Source organism: Phyllostomus hastatus, unplaced genomic scaffold (genome assembly GCF_019186645.2).
Source record: "Phyllostomus hastatus isolate PE091 unplaced genomic scaffold, TTU_PhHast_1.1 phas_scaffold_78, whole genome shotgun sequence".
NCBI classification, from domain to species: Eukaryota; Metazoa; Chordata; class Mammalia; order Chiroptera; family Phyllostomidae; genus Phyllostomus; species Phyllostomus hastatus.
In genome coordinates, this window is record NW_025334041.1 from 21,374,716 (window position 1) to 21,393,022 (window position 18,307).

Below are 18,307 nucleotides of genomic sequence, written 5' to 3' on the forward strand. Positions count from 1 at the left end.
TTATTGAAAACTATGCTTTTGTATCTGTCTCTACCATTCAGCAAATCCCATATCCTACCTCAGGAGTCAGCTTTATTCTAACACCCATCTTCTTGAATATAGTGATGGAACAAGCATAGTATGACAGACAGTTCTATTCCCAAGAAAAGAAGTGTAAGGTAGAAAGGAGTTACCAATTCCAAGCAGTGTTAATCCTTAACTTGATCACATCTTTACAAACTTTACCTGATACCAGGAAATAGGTTCTGATATCTTTAAGAACCGTGACTCAGCCCACTAGAGATTATTTCATAAAAATTGCTATTGTGACTTACATAGAGAGAAAAAACCTAGAGGGATCACAGAAAATACTATTTCCATAATGTCATTTGCTTTCCCTCTTTGAATGAAAGCCATAATTACTATACTAAAACAGATTTCTATGTCTATATCTTTATATGTTACTTCTGAACCAGTAACAAACTATTTTAATTATTCTAGTTTGTAACACCTTTTCATATCTGGTTGTACTAGAGACACTTTCCCTATTTATTTTACTCTTTTTATAAATCTTGATTGCTATTCAGAAGATTTATACTTTTAGATGGCATTCAGTATCATTTCTTTCTAGTTACTCTTGCTTTGAGTGCCCAGCCAAAATCTTTTGTTATTGGGATTAGATCTGACTTGATACATAAATTTGGGGAATATTGGAATATTTCATAATGGTGGGTCCTATATTTTAAAAAGATGTATTTTCCCACTTAATTATGTTTTCTCATACAGTTTTTAGTAGGATCCAAAGTTTCCCTCATGTTAAGAACACTATTCCATTTGCTTACATAATACTCTCAAAATACCTTCTCCTCAATACTTTAAAGTGTTATCAGTATCCCCTTCTAAAGATAACAAAGCTGTGACTCACAATAAATAATTTATTCAAAGTTACCAGTCCTAGAAGTGAAATCTGTCTGAATTCATAGTTCTTCTATTTTAGAGTGTGGAAGTGATGGCAATTTAATTTCTGTTTTCTAAAACATGCGATAGGGACAGGATGGGCAACATTTATATAAAAGAAATCAACGGCACTATTTTAGCTTTTTCTTATTTGGTCTCCTTTTAGAGAATCCAAATATGGCTGCTGGATAAGTTTCAGCATTTGAGAGTTCTCTTTCAAGCCCCTTGGGGTTATGCCAGAGGCAGGCCCCATGAGAATTTGGTCTGAATTCTCATCCAAATGAACACCTGCTGTCATTGTTCCTTATCAATCCTGTAGTCAGCGAGGCCAACTTTCTTTTTGTGGTGGAACCCATTCAGCACAAGGAAAAGGCACACCAGTGTTCCTCAGTAGTGTTTATTTTTTTCCCTCTGTTGACTTGATGAGCCATTGCCCAAGTATGTTGGAGGTAGAACTAATATTAAGTTTGTCTTTGGTTTTTGGGTATTCTCTGTTTCCCCGAGTCTGCTCAGTTATAATCCAGTCTGCCTAAATGATGTCCTTTTGATACTCTGCACTTCTCTCTCATTCTCTCTCTCCCCCTCTCTCTTCACCTCCTCCTCCTCCTCCTCCTTCTTTGTCTCTCTCTCCTTATCTCTCTCTCCTGTTTATCTTTTTATCTTCCTTGGGAAAGGAAGAAATTTGTTACTGCAAAAATGTATGCTTGTAAAGCAAAATGTGCTACACAATCTATTTTTAAAAGTCTCAGTTCTCTAAATTTGCAGAAACAAATAATTTAAGCAAAAGTAAATTCAGTGATAGTCTCTCTATGGATAACCAATATTGATCATTCATTCTTAGTACTTAATTCATATTTCTTTGCTTTTGCTTTACTGGACTGCTGGAGGTATGCCTTTAATTACAAAGTATTCTAAATTGATTTTGAACCAGATTAGGGTTAAATTCAAAATAAATGATTTTTAAAAATTAATTAACGACCATGCTGCATAATATATCATGAAAAGCCTAGCTGAGATTTTTTTCTGTAATTTCATACCACAACAAGACAACTTCACATTCTAAAATAGAATATATTTATGACTTATTAATGAGAATATTTTTTACATGAACTCTGACCTGAGCTTTAGAACTACTGGGCCAATAAAAGTGAGCCATCTTGATATTCCTGTTTCTTAGCAAACAAGGAAGTTGGCCATGTATATATAACAAAGTTATATCTTAGAAAAAAACATAGAGGGGTTTTTGGTAACTTTTTAAATAAATGTTGTTTTTTTACGTAGCTATCTATACCTTTGTATTCTTTTCACTTGTGGAGTAGTTCAATTACTCAATGATTTTTAGAGGATAAAGTGTACAAAAAAACACTACATTTCTATCACAGCTCTATCTTGTAGGGAAAAGCAACTCTCCGCCATCTGCAGTGGGCATTGGTCCCTCTCTTGTGCCTCATGCTTTGTTATGCATGAATAAGCACATTAGCCTTTTCATTTCATTCATTAGACTTTTAATCCTTGATTAGTGTTTTCAAAATTCTCTCAAACGCACAGCTTCTTTATTTTCTTTGTGTTTGGTTTTTCTTTTTCGTTTACTCTGAAACAAAATTAACAGTTAATCACAACAATAGCGCCGTTGCTATTGAGATGACTGGTAAATATATTAGTTTCTCATTGGAGTGATTAATCATGTGTAGATGAAGAATGGGAAAGTATCTCCTTCCTTGCAATAACAGGGGCTACTGTTTAAAGTCAGCAAGAACAGTTTGTGCTTGAAAAGCTTGAATCACAATATTCCAGCAATCTCCCACATTCAGTGGGATTCTGTCTCATAGAAACTCTGAATGGATTTCCTGAAAGGAAGAAACATCCATTAGGATTCAGAACTCACCCATTTGGGTCTTGGAGCCTCGTTACACTTGAAACCAGTTCTCCAAAAGTAAATTTTTCTCTTTGGTTTGTTTTTCATTAAGCAAGATAAGATACATATGTCAGAAAGTTGCTGTGGAACAAACAATAATTATACATTCAAAACACTCTTAATAACTTTGAGGTTGTATAATATATTTGCCTTTACCAGATATGCACCTCATACTGTCTTTTAACCATAATTAATTTCAAAGGACTAGGAGCTTTTCTGCCTGATCATTTCTCCACCTATATTACTCTTCCAGCTCTGGTATAACAGTATTTTCAACTACTTTTTATTTAACATTTATGTCCAGTGCTCTATCTTAAACATACTTTGAGTATGAGGCCAAAACCAGTTGTTAAAGGAGATGCATGAATGAAATAGAAATCAATTCCTAGAAGTAAATATGACAAGTGACCAATGGTGGCATGAATCATGCTTGCACAGAATTTACGTGGATTATACATTTTTACCTAATTTCAGAACATCCTCTTGGCAATGACATTGTTAAGAAAAAGGTTAATTTACAAACATTATTTATTAACATTTTTTCTCTTTTAATCTTTTTTCTCCAAGATGGTAGGGTCATAAACTGTTCTGTTTTTGTTTTCTGTTTCTCTCCTTAGGACGCCTCCATTGCACACAGATTCCACATCATGAGAGAAAAACACCCAGAGAAATTCAACAGTAGGTAAGATAACTTCAAATGATGAAATTTTCATTATGGTTTCTGTTGAGAAATTATATCATAAAAAGGATCACTATGTGGTATAAAATACTTATACTTCACATGTTAACTGAATAAGGCTTGGCGTGTAAGTATAAAGACAAAAGTGTAAATAAATTCAGATTTTTCTGTTAGGTTTTAATGAGATTATAATGGGAAATGCCATGTGTCCATCTCTAGTCCATTGTCATGTGCTGAAAAGAAAGATTAAGACATACTGAAATTTTTACGTGGCTAAGTAGGAGAATTTGATCATCCCAAATACCAAAGGAAAACATGAGGTTCTGATTCAATAATGCTGAGTACCTGTATATTACATAGATATTATATAAAGCCTCCAATCATTATACTGTCTGCCCAATATTGGCCTGAGCTAAATGGAAAATAAGCCAGAGAAATAGCAATGTTCATGAAGTACTTTTAAATACTTTCTTCAAGAAAAAAAATCCTTGATGACCAAAATCAGTTTTGTCACTATAACAATATGTGAATATTCTTCCCTCCAAAATGTAGACTTTGACACTTTTTCTGGTATTTAAGGAAATGGGGACAACTTTGGTCTTGAATCTTCCCCATTTCTAGAAGGAAATATGGCTATTTCCTCCCTACTCACCTGGAAAAAATGGGCCAAAGAAGTGAATCATCTTTTGCTTCAGTTATACCCATTTTTACTGTTCATTCCATGAAGTTACAAAATCATATATACACATATACACACATTTGTGTATATGTAGATGTTCGAACCAAAGGATCTATGGCCTCTGTATTTGGTTAGATGTATATCGTGTCATGATGTTAGAGACTGCTTATTAGGCAGCTGCCTCTGAATATTATTATGTTTATTTTAATATTGTCACATATTAGCATGTTGCTATAATTTTCTTCCATAGAGGTTCATAAAAATAAATATTAAAATGTATTTTCAAATTATTGTATATTTTTCTTAAATCTAAACTTTAGTGTACTACTTTATATAAGAATCATCATATTAAATAGTTTCATGATTAGTGAAATCCTATCTGACTTTTTATTAAATTTACCTATTTAAGTGTTTTACAAAAACATATCAAATCTTGTTTCTAATACCTACCTTAGATTTTGCCTTGAGTTCTTTCTTACACTACAAGTCATAAACCACGGAGTTACAGTTTTCTTTTCCTCTCATTGCTCAGATAGATACAAGTTGGTTAAAAGAAAATGCAAGAAGTATATGTATGTATATGTGTGCACAAGGTCTTTAGAAGGATTAATAAAATCTGATAACTCTGGTTCCTTTCAGAAAAGGGAACGAAGTTCCCTTTTGGGAATTCTCCACCAACAGTGGTTGGTGGAGATTGAAAATTTATTCTGTATTTTTGTGTATTGTTTGAATTTTGTGCCATGCATATCATAAATTTAAGTTGAAAGCACTCTAATTATAGATTTGCACCTGTGATGTTTCTCTAAAGCTAGAAAAAGGAGACATTTCATTTCATAAGATTTAATTTTATTTTATTAAATATACATAAATAAATCGATGTAACTGAATATGTTTAACTTTATAGTAGATTTTAGCATTTAATAATACATTTTGAATGTCCTGAAAATGAACATGTTTATTAATGTACATAAAACCATATTATTGAATCGACTAGCCTGTGCTTATTTAATGTCTTTCTATAAAGCATTCTTGTGTCAGTAATCATATTTTAAAATATGTTTCAAGCAAAAAAAAATGCTGTTTGGAAAATTCAGCATGCAGTGTACCCCTTCAGGATTTTCACAATTTAATAGCCCATTAACGGCTTTGAGAAATTCACAGGAGAATAAAAGTTTAATAATGTTTAAGGCATTTTTGCTACAAACTTATTCAGCAAAGAGAGAGAGAGAGAGGGGGGAGAGAAGGAGGCAGAAAGGATCATTAAAAGTATAGAGAGGTGTATCAGTATATATATGTGATTCTCAAAATTTGGACAGCCTACATATAAGAATCCCAGTGTTTAAGATCTTCCTTCATGTTAGAAGCTAATGCATTTTGTTCTCTATAATAATTTTAATTCTTCTTAATAATAAAGACATTATTCACATATATCTACTTAATTTTTATTATCAATTTCAGTACTACTTAATGTCATTTCTCACTGCCCACTATGTGGTTAGATGTCATTTACACCCGTGTTTGTACACACTAATGTGCTTATAAAATGTATAAAACCGTATCTTAATGTAACTTCTTTGTAAATTTGAAGCATGAGCAAATCTTGGTTGTATAGAGGGGATATTTCATTTGGAAGAGTAATAACATAGCAAATACTTTCAGACTGACACAGATCACCAGTTTCTAGTGTCTGTTCAAAGAATGCCAGGTGTATAGTAAACACCCGATGCACACTATTGGCCAACCATATTTGAAGATAACAATCAGCTCTAAAATTACATACATTACCAAGTTAATTAGACATATGCATTTTGACCTAAATGTTTGAAGATTAAGCCTTCACTCAGAATTAGAAACATTTAGATTATTCCCTAAACTATAATGCAAAATATTTAGGACATGGAAATATTAAAATAAATTTCTATGAGGAAGGCATGTGAGATTCAGTGTGTACACAGGTTCATCCTTACGGGGACAGGTTTTCAGATTTCAACACTGAAGCAGGTGCAGCCATAGCACTCTTTTATATTTTCAAGAATTTGCAAATGGTTTTTTTTTAAGTAGTCCTAATAACGGTGTTTCAGATCAGGTCTCTTGTCACAATAAATCACATGCCATTAATATTATCCTCTAGCATGATCACCTTGAAATTCATTTATATTTTAAAGAACATGATGTTTCTAACATTATCTTAAGGAAATTAATTACCAAAATATATAGTTCTCTCGGTGCTTCTTATGACAGAAATTGAAAGAACTGGGAAAGATAATGATTTTTCCGGTGCTTAAGAGAGTGCTAGTTGAGAGGTCTATATCGTATTCTTTTCGAAATTTCTATGTAAATCTAAGTTAATTGTTAAAAAGAATTAATGCTGTTTAACTTTCTAAACGTTAAGATATTCTTCAATCAAACTGAATTTAAATAAATATTTTTGTTCTTTTAGATTCAAAACAAAATAATCATTAAAGAATTTATCCCTGTATTCAAAACCCTTTAGTACATAATATTTGTTTTTAAATTATTTATAATATTTGACTATTAATATATACCATTATATTTTCATTCTTATGATACACATATGTCACACTTTTTCTGATTCTATTTAGGTAGAGGAATTTAATTCTTGCTTTAAAAAATATTGGTATTAATAATTATATACTATAAAATATGTATCTGTTAAAATGATAAGTATAAAGGCTAATAATAATTTTTGGAAAGTGCAAAACTCTGTTATTCCATGAGTAAAACCATGGCAAAGACTTTAAATGATATGTAAAATAGAACTAGCTCTAAGGAACTTATTGGTGGTCTGACAAAGATGTCTTAATACTGTGGTCATAGCTTGTTTTCAAAGAACCAGTTCAAATTCTTCATAGAGTTCTAGCAACCACTGATGACCAGCGGTAGTCCTGGAAGACACTATTTCATTAAGTCCACACCAGTTATTTTAAAGTATCTGGTCTGTAATTTCCTAAATGAGACGACAATGCTTTTCCTAGCCCCCCACCCCTACCCCAGTTCAGAGGCATGTATGTGCTTCAGTTTTGCACTGATTTCTGCTTTTTATGAAGAGGTATAAAACAAAATCTGTAATTGGTGTGGTTATTTAAATAAGGCAATTTAACTGAAAATCAACAGAGTACTTTGCTATCAGATATGTTAGAGGGTCTTGCTGAGAAGACCCTCTAATGTGTGAGGAGGCAAAATAAAACTAAGTTGATATAGTACATTGATCATTTGATACCAATATATTAATAGATCCTAATTTTAAAAGAACCCAAGCTTTCCAAATTATCCAAGAAATTCATAGCATGCATTAATTGGGAAAATTTCCTCTGCTTTAAAATTACACTCATTCTGTGGAGGTATTCTAGATTTTTCTGACAGTAGGCTTTTTGAGATCATGGAGTAAGGCCGTGTCTGGGATGCTAGTATCTTCACAGTACACGGAACATAATTAACCCTCAATAGACCTTTACTAACTTTATTTACTAAATTATTTATTATTGAGTGATTTGTCTTTCAATCAAGCTCCTGAAGTTTAGATAAAATACTGCTTATCTGCTTATTGGTTTGGTCCGTGATTTACTCTACAGATACTTAATAAGGAACCCCTTTTATATGATGGGCATCTAGCTGGAACTGAATCTTTTGAAACCCTAAAGCATTTGAGGAAAATTGGGGGATATATAGAAAACTTAGATAGTGATATGTTTTGTAGAAAAGTATAAATTAACAGGAAAGTCTGTGTTGTAACATACACAGTGATGGATAATTGAAGGGCTCCCAGTTAAGGTGGCCATTGAGATCTGTGGGATGGATGTTGAAGTAAGCGTTGCTGATATATTCTCTGTGGTAGCCGAAGAAGAAACATTCATTTCTAGTTTCTGTTTGCAAGATACTTACATTTTATTAGTATTGTCCCATGCAAATCTTCCAAATACTATTTTCCTCCTTGATTTTGCCTTTCTCTTCCTAGGATTTGTGTTTTTGCTTTACATGAATTTGCATGTGTTTTATGCAAAAATTTTATACACAGAGAAACATGTATACACACATGCACACGCTCACTCCCTAGGAAACCAAATAAAGAAACGAGAGTTATGAAGTTGCAATAGTTAATTAAGAGATTTCCACAAAACCACATCTGACTAATCCATGGTAGAGTATTTTCCCACAAGGAAGAGTAATAAACTGTAACAAAGCAGTTTAAGAAGAAAAAAATCTACTCATTATTACAGATTCTGTGCCTACGTGGAGATTTTCAGTAAATATTTGTCAAATTAAATGACTACAGTAAATCATTTCTTATCCGTTTGATGCTGAGAACAAATATATATGTATAATTTATATTATATATAAATGTATGACTTTAACTCATTCATATAAATGATTAATTTTAAGGGGAAAACCAAAGATAAGCTTTGCCAGCAGTAAAAACTACCGTTTCTAGGAATCCCATCCCTAATTTACCAAGTGTTTTTGTGTTAAAGGCACTGAAGCTCCTGTTTCCTTTGAGTTCGGGCCTCTCCCCTGAGCAGCGGCCGTCTCTCCATAACGAGAACCAGCTGTGCTCTGGGGCCGGGAGGGATCCACTAAACTAATTAGACAATGGACAGCCGACTTCGGGGAATGAGTCTGTGACATTGATCAGTGTCAATGACAAACATTTTTTCTTCTTTTGATGTTCAGACATAATCCATAGGCTAGGATTTGGAATTGGTTAGCTTTTGGTGGTTATATTTTTGTTAGAATGGATAATGTTAGTGCCATAGAAGTTAGTTAATTTGATATAAAGTTTACATACCTAATTTATAATATCCAAATGCTTTAGAATTCATACTATCAATAATATAACAGAAGTGTTTTTTGTTCTTCTAGAATAAAGTCAATTGATTATTGGTAGAGATTATCCCTGGGAACTATTTTGAGGACCCTCATTATATCTCTACATTATGCAACATATTAAGTATCAATTTAGTCTATCTTGAACTCTTTCCAAAGAGGTTAATCACCTCATTATAAGGTAATTTTACCTAGAAGGTAATCCCCTGGCATGGCTAATTGGAATTAATTAGACGCTTGCCATTGCTTCTTGCTCCACCCAAGCATTATTTGCTTATGCTTTTCTTTATATGCCTGTGTTGAACATTATTTTCTTACTGAGCATCATTAATTCTAAAATATTAACCTCAAATGGATGACTCACTTTTTTAAAGGAAGGGTTCCCTCACAAACATTTTTCTTTAAAGACAAAAAATAATATTCTCCACATGCAACATTTCAAGTTCGCATTTTGTTTTGTGTTTCTCCATGACCAATGTTTTCACAACACTGGGAGTTTTACTTGAGCAACCCGCATCAACCTACATATATGTTGGTACGTACCAGCCCTAAAATAGGGTGAAAATATTTTTAATAGGTAAAATTTCTGAGGGGAGTTAGAAATTATCAAATCTTGACTTATATGAATTTTATTCTAATTTTCTCAGAAGTCTCCTTCCCACTGAAGCTTCTAGCAAAACCCAAAAAGCACCAGAGATGCTATAACCTTATAAATCTTTATAAGATTTTATTTGGCAAATGCTTACAAGGCATCAAAATTTGCTAAGATTTGCCCTGGGTGATGAGGTCAGTGGATTAAGTGCCATCCTGTAAATCAAAGGATTGCCAGTTCCATTCCCAGTCAGGGCACATGCCTGGTTTGCAGGCTGGGTCCCCAGTAGGGGGTGCATGAGAGGCAACCACACATTGATGTTTCTCTCCCTTTTTCTCCCTCCCTTCCCCTCTCTTAAAACATTTTTGGTAAGATTTGCCAAGATGTTCTAGTTACAAACTTTTAGCCACCATAAGGATAAGCGTTTGATTCCTCTCCTGTCTAGTAATATTGTTCCTGTATTGTCTTTGCCCTAACTCAGAGTTTCCTTAGGTTTGTCAGTGTCCTTCTGTCCCTTCCAGGTTCTACTCACCCTTCAGTTTCAAAGCAAAGGTCATATATTTTCCTGGTTTGGGTATAGCAGCACTCCACTTCCACATGTCTCTCCTGTACACTATTACTACATAACAAACTACTCAAAAGCTTATCGGTTATACCGCTAAGCCACAGAATAAAAACAGCCATTTTATTATGTGCATAGCTTCTGTGGGTCAGCATTTCAAATGGAGCAAAGCAGGGATGGCTTGTCTTTGCCTCCTTTCAACTGGGAAGACTCAGTCCTTGGAAGTGACTTGACATCTAAGGGATGGAATCAGCTGGAGGCGTGGCTACTCTCAGGCCAGGTGTTGGAAGCTGGTCGTTGGTTGGGACCTAACTGGAGCACTGATTTGTCCAGGTTCTCTAGAGAAACTGAGCCAGTTAGGCTCACATCGGAATGAGTGATATTTACTGAGCCGAAGTTAAATGCTAATCTCATTCAAAAACACTCTCAAAGACATACTCAGAAATAAAGTGCAATTTGGGCACCCTTCAGCCACTCAACTTGTCACATAAAACTAAGCACCTCAAACATATACACATGGTTTCTCCATGTGGCCTGGGCTCCCTCACAGTGTGGTGCCCTAGGGTAACCAGTCATCTGACATGGCAGCTGAATCCTGCAAAAGTGAATGTTCTGAGAAAATGGTGAGAAACTATTTGGCTTTCTTTTGACTTAGCCTTGGAAGTAGCATGGTTTCATGCTCACTGTGCTTTTATTGATTGACGTGGTCCAAAGCTGGCTCAGGTTCAAAGGCAGGGGACACAGGCGCCACCTTTCAATCAGAGGAGTTTCAACAATGAATAATGCCATGTTCTTGTTTCAAAGGATCTTAGAGTTTAATAGGAATAATATCACAGCCTATAATTATAATAAAGGCTGCTGTTTACTTAGGAATGACTCTACCAAGTCATTAGGTTGTTTTCTATCACACAATGTTTGTATTTTTTATCCTCAAAACAAGTCTACTCTGTAACTATTGCTATTTTCATGTTACAGAGGGGGGCACTGTTCATAGAACATTCATCGTAGCAGAACCAAAGCTTATGCTTTTAAGACATATGTGTGTGTACTCAGCAACAAACTGTGTTTCTAAAATATCTCCTTCTCTCTCCATGTCTGCCCCTCTTCCACGGCACTTACTCTCTCTGAGTTCTTGAGTCATCACTTCTGTGGGAATTTCCAGTTCCTTTCTTTTTACTTTATTTCCTGGGTCCTGTACATCTGGTCATTTTAAAGTGGTCTTAACGCTGGTTGCATTTCACTGACACCAGCTGTTGCCAATCAGTGACACTGACCTTGAGAATAATACTAGTCACCCATATATTCACCATGCTAGACCTGGGAGTAAGGGTGCTTGTGATATACTGAGAAATGGCATGTAGTGTTTTATATATAGCCTTCTTTAGATAGATTATATAAATAACGTAAAATATGGCTTCCTCTCTACAGAAAGTGACCTTCACAACCTAACCCTGTGAATAAATTTTCTACACTTTCCCATTGTTCATTTCTTCTGTTATGGAAACCAGTCTAATCTAGATTCTCTTTCTGCTTAAGTGCGAGAGCTCTCATTAAGGTCAAAAAAGATGTCTGAGTCACTAAATTACATATAATTATATATATTATTTATAATGCATATACGAAAACATACATACATATTTTGTATGTACTAATTTTTTACTTTTACAGATATTGAATTTGTCAGTTACTCTGTCTAAACTTGTCTTGGTCCACTAAACATACCATCTTAACTGCTTATACCAAATTTTGAGTCTTATTTGTTGCTTCATCTGCTGTGTGTGTTGCCATAAGTAGTTAGCTAGATATTAATAAAGAGAACAAAGGGAATTAGACATTGACTTTAATAAACTGGGGAGCATAAGCCTACTTGCCTAGCCAGGAATCTCTAGGGTTTACAGACTCCCTCACACACTCCCGGGGACTGCAGCTGAGGAGACTTAATCCTAAAAGCACAGGAAATCTCCCCAGGAGCACCGTCTGCCCTCCAGCACAGGATTGTTGGGGGTGGGGGGAGATGCTTGGCCATAGAGGCCTGCCAATCTGAAGTAGGCATGTGGAACCATTAAAAGCTCACAAACCTTGGGGACTTGATTGGTTATTTTTGAAAAGCTTCTGGTTACAACTTCAGGGGATCAAAGAAGAGCCTTCCCTCTTGCTGGGTTACCCACACACACCTCCTTGTCCGTGTGGGAGCACGCCACCATTGGGTCCAGCAGCCAACCAGGGCCCACAGCAGATTACATGGGCTTCGAAGGACTAAGCTTTAATATGAAGGGGAAACTCTGGACACTGTCCTTTGTTTAGTCCTTGCTGAGGACACAATTGGACTTTTCACATGGCAGGACGGACAGAGGTGGGATATTGGAAACTCAGTCGAATTTCCACCTGAATAGACTTATGACAGCTCCACACCCACCACATGAGTCTATGAAATGCTTTTTTCATGACTCCATCAAAGAGCCCGATTTCCAGTAGCAGTGTAACCCAGCCATGGTTGTTAGCGGTTCCCAGTTTTCTAAGGTACCCTTTTTCCTCAGTTTATACTCTCTTCTCTAATCTCTTGAGAGTTCTTTGGTAGAGGTCTTTTTAAAATGCCAATTTACTTCTCTTTATCAAACCCATTAGTTTCTCAGATCCTCAATAATTTGGGGAGCTCTCCATGATCTGATTCCTGGCACAGGTTTTGACAGTTTTTGCTTTGCCCTCTGCCATTTCTGCTCTTTCCTCCCTTTTAGACTGATTGGCTGTTGCTATTCATTAGACTGACATCCTGAGGACAGTCTTCCCTTCTTCCATCCAGCTGGGTTGAGCTCCCAAATCACCCTGTACTGCCTTTTGGAAAAATTTTTAGAGGGTTATTAATTTGAAATATTGCTTGATGTGTTTGTAAATTCCTTGATGTATTTTAACTATCTAGCCCTTCCCCCTTCCAAAATATGTACTTCCATGAAGGAAGGAAGAGATCAAAATTCTCAGTTACTGAACTACCAGAAACTTAAAATTGATTTTAGAGACAAAAGTTTGAGAGTAGATTTGAAAATTTTATAATTCTGGCTTGTGAGTATCAAAAGTAGAGGCCTGAAGGGCTCAGGATGGAGATTTATGTTACAGTCATGATGCTGATATTAGCAGTCAATAAAGGGATCTGAATGACTGAAAATAATTTATTTAAATATGTATATTTGTATTCATAATCTTTTAATTTTTTAAATGTCAATATAGTTAGTATATGATATTATAGTAGTGAGATTAGTTTCAGGGGTACAGTACGGTGGTTTGACACTGCTATATTTTACACTGTGCTCACTGCACAGAGTCTAGTAATCAACTGTGCCCCCGTCAACTCATCACCACATTGTTGACCACACCCCCTTCATCTTTTACTCCCATCCCCTCACCCCCTTCCCTCTGGCAGCCTTCCCTTGGGTTTCTGTTTCTATGAGGTTGTTTTTATTGTGGTGGTTAGTCACTTTACTTTTTTATGATTCCACAAATGAATAAAACCTTAAGATATGTGTATGTTTTTATGTCACCTCAAGGGAGTTTGGCAATGAAGAGTTAAGTGCTTAGCCAAGAAATCTGTGTTGGAATTGGTGGGACATAGCAATGAACAATGAAGTAACAATTGCACTAGGCCAGGTAAATATTAAAAATAAAGGTCTTAGTGATGCTATTTTTAATGTTTTTCCTAGTGCTATTATTCTTAATTTTATTTTTTAAAATATGGATATGATTCTTTCAGACTTGCAATTTTTGTAGCTCTATTTTTTAATACAGGCTTTATTACATACCACACCTAACATTTTAAAAAATCTTTATGGTGAATAAAGGATATTTTTGTTCATACAAACACATTTATGTGACTTTTATTAAAGTCATAGGTATGAAGCCAGATGTTTATTTTGTTTGAAAAAGTTTTTTTTAATTTGATTGATGCTTTCATTTCCAGCTATTTTTATTGTGGTAAACTATATTTAAGAGAACAGCGCACCACTTTATTTTTATGTGTGCACTTCATGGCATTAGTTACAGTCACGTGGCTGTGCAAACCACTTTCACCATCCATCTCCAGAACATTTCTTCTTCCCAAACCAAATCTCTGTACCTAGAAATAACATCTTCTCTATCTCCCATCCTCTGCTCCCAGCCCCTGGCAATGACCATTCTGTTTCTGTTTCTGCGGATCTGACTACTCTGTGTACCTCATGAAAGTGGAACCATACAGTGTTTGTCCTTTGGTGACTGGCTTCTTTCACTTAGCGTAGTGTTTCCTGGGTGAGTCCATACGGTAGCACATGTCAGAAAGTCCCTCCCTTCAAATGCGGTATATACATTCAATATTCTGTTGTATGTATATGCCACATTTTATTTATTTATTCATCCATTAATGGACAATTGGGTCGTTTTAACCTTTTGGCTATGGTGCATAATGCTCCTATGAATATTGGTGTACCGATAGCTCTCCAAATTCTAAGCTAGTTTTTAAAGGTACTTTTACACTTACTGAAAATGAATGTTAAAAGGAGTTAAAAACTATGTTAGAACAATTTTATTCTCTAAAAGATATTAGATAAGGCCTACTATACCTGTGTCTTCAAATAATTAGGTAAATGTAGATTCTCTGAATTTCCTTTTTCCCCCAGTACCCTCTCTTCTCACCCCCCTTGCCTTTGGCCGAAAACAGAAAAAGAAATATTTGGTCAACAATGATTTTTCTTTATAGTGTGTGAGTCTCCATAATTTATTTTAGTACATGAGCCTCCATATTTTATTTTAGAATTTATTTGACTTGCTGTGTTACATGTCTTTGAAAGTTTTAAAAACTAGATTTCTGCTTTGTTCTTTTCTGTAAATCTTTCTAAATGCTGATAGGAAACTGAGTGTAAGTATTTAAAGAGCTTTATAACTAATCATCAAATAGGAAATTTACCCTATAACTGAAATGTTTTATGTATATACATCAAATATATATAATCTTAGGTAACTATTGACTCAAAGAAAATTAATCACTCCTCATTTTATGGCCTAATGTTCTCATATTATAAGACTACTCACATTTCATTTATTCAGTAAATAATTCAATATTTATACATGTATATTTTTTCATTGTGAAAACCAAGCAATTAGGAATAAATTTTGAAGAAAAAAAAAGACCTCCTCAAGTCTAACACAAATGCCCTTAACATTATATCATATTTTTTTACCATTATTATTAATGTGTGCCACAAAAAATATTTATTACAGGTCTATAATATGAAAGTACTTGGGAAATAAATAAGGTTAATAATTAAATATCCTCCTTGCCCTTGAAAAGCTTGCAGGTCAGTGGGAAAGACAAACCAAAATAAAATGTGGTAAACACTATCACTGCAGTTAAGTGCAAAATTGAGTGCAAAGCACTGCCAGGAGGAAGTGTCTATTTTTATCTGAGTTAAGGAGAGAAGTCGTCCCCCCAAAGGTATTCTCATACCCGTGGCCACAGCTCACGGCATCACTACCAAGTTCCTCCGCTGAAAACTACAGTCCTCGCTTCTGCTCAATACGGCTTAGTGAGGCCACTGCCCTGAAAGACAAAAGCCCAGGAGAGCGTGCTCTCCTGCTGAGGTGTGGAGGCCCTGTGTCCACCTGGGAGCTTCTGGTACACAGGGGAACAGAGGAAAATGCACCACAGGGTTCAATCAACAGTGTCTGTGAAAACCCTACTGTACCATGATAGTGAGTTGGGATTTTCATAGACTTTAGTTTCCTTAATTCATTTTCTCAGCTTTAGGAAGTTGCTTACATCTAAATTTCTATGGCCCTCATGTTCTACTGCACCTGTTTAATGACATAAAAAATACAGGTACTATACAAAAAACGTGGTGTGTAATAAAACCCATTAGCACAATCAATCAATGCCACAATTAGCTGCTTTGTAAGTTTAAATCTTTACCTGTTCATTTATTTCTAAGCAGGGCACATGCTATTTATGCCACCCTTCTAATTTACTGATAAGTTTATTAATCACTGCTGTGACATAATTTGTTTTATTTTTGCACATAGACATATTCAGGTCTTTACATGTATTTTTATATATTTATTCTCATCTATCATCATTTTTTCTTATTTCATTTTTTTCTAATTTTTAAGGCATATTCAATTAGAAAGGTCATTTGGAATTTTGATAATACTTTCTATGGTCCAGAAACATTCATGTAGTATAATGCATGTAATCTGTAAGTTTATGAATATGAAATGCATTTATATTCATATTTGATTAGCTAAATGTTACTGGGGTTTTTTATATTTTAAAATAAATATTTTAGCTTGTTTTATATTTACCTAATGATATGTCATATTTAAATATGTGTTAACTAACCGAAACTTACTATATTACATGAAAGAATGCAAACTCTAATGAAAAGTTTCTATTGCTATCTTTATATCTATTAACTGTGTCATTCTTTATTAGAAAAGTTACCACATAAAATAATTGCACAAGTTAGTAGCCATCTTACTTTCATGGTGAATTCTTTCTATCTAGTACCACAACAAATGTCATCACTAGGATTTCCTAAAGGCTGAACTACTCCAGACACTCTACCAAATGAGTTTCCTGGATTATTTGTTATAACCCATACATTACACTAGGAGAAGTTACTATCATTATTTCCACTTTATATATTTCATATAACTGAATTAGAATTATAAATAACTTGCCCTAATTTACATGTTTAGCAAGATACTAACCATTCTGTCAAGATAAAATTAATTTCATACACATTTACTAACCAAATATTTTTATTTGGTGGTTAAGAGTAGAAGGTGGATCTGATACCGTTCCAGCCTCTTAGCGTGTACGGCTTGTTTGGGGAAAGACACATACAAACATATAGTACTGTGAGATGAATGCAGAAATCAAAGGATTATAAATAGGAATAAAAATAAGACACTAATTTTCTGTGGTAGTGGTATAGTAGCAGTGCTAGGGAGGCTTTCTAGAAAACGTAATATTCAAGTATGGTTCTACAGTATGAATAGATGCTTTGCAAATGGATTGTGTGGTCAAAGAAGGAATATCAGGTGTTGAGGCACAGTAACATAAAACATTTTGGTGTGTGATGGGGAGGGTAAATAGTTCCAGGTAGGTAAGTAGACAGTTGAAACGTGAGAAACAGGAGATTGAAGGGGATCTGTTCATTCTATTCAGATCACAAGGAACTTGGTAGTCCCCTTGGAATCTTGGACTTTATCCTCTAGGTAATATGAAACCACCATAGGGCTTTAAACAAGGACATAGGACTCAGGAAATGACTTTTTAGGAGAAAAAAACTGTTTCACTCTTACCCAGCGTGTTCATTGATATGGGTGTGGGTATGGGTGTGAAGGAACTGGAGAGTGAACGTGTGAATAAAGGCAGAACGGTAGCAACACTAACCAAGAGGTGGTGTGTGGGATGAAGAGTATTAATTTGGTTCTGTGCTTATTGAATATGAGGTATCGGTGGGATATCCATGTCAGTTTCACAGACAATAGGTCATTTACTGGCCTGGAGTTAGGTGGGATGTCTGGGATGGAGATGAGGAACCATTCCAATAAAGGAGCCATTCTTGCCTCATCATCTGTAACCTGGAGCATTGGTAAAATCCAGAGTAGTGACAACTGAGTCATTTGACTGGGTTTGGGTAATTTGAGCTGTACTCGATATAGTAAATTATAGTTATGATTTTTGAGGAAACCAATATAAAATCACTAATGAATTATAGTTTATAATTATACTAGCATGTAAGTACATTATTATTAATTGCTAGTTTTGTTAGGCATTTATTTAAATTGTTTTGGTTTTTATTTACATTACCAGAAACATGTATTATTTAGACATAAATTCTTAAATTGTTTTCTTTTAGTTTTTAGGATAAGAAATTTAAGAGTATAACTTTATTGTGAGTATCACAAAAAATCACTTTGTTAGAATGCCTAAAATTCAGTTTAAAATCCAATCTCTTACATAAAGAGAGAAGCTGTAGTAGGGTAGCTAAGCAAAGATCGAAAAGACTCTCAGTACAGTACTTCAAAGTAAAAGAATTTGGCCAGCAGAGGGCGCTGGCTCACATGCACTCAGT

General features: G+C 34.8%; 1 protein-coding gene across 2 annotated transcripts in view; it reads left to right on the forward strand.

The window, feature by feature from the left end:
• Positions 1-18,307, forward strand: part of DGKB (diacylglycerol kinase beta) — a 597,575-nt gene that overhangs the window by 326,332 nt on the left and 252,936 nt on the right. For both annotated transcript variants that reach the window (XM_045827955.1, XM_045827954.1), the window contains exon 21: positions 3,469-3,533. In XM_045827955.1, coding sequence (XP_045683911.1) covers positions 3,469-3,533 — 65 coding nt within the window. The remainder of the gene's footprint in view (positions 1-3,468; positions 3,534-18,307) is intronic.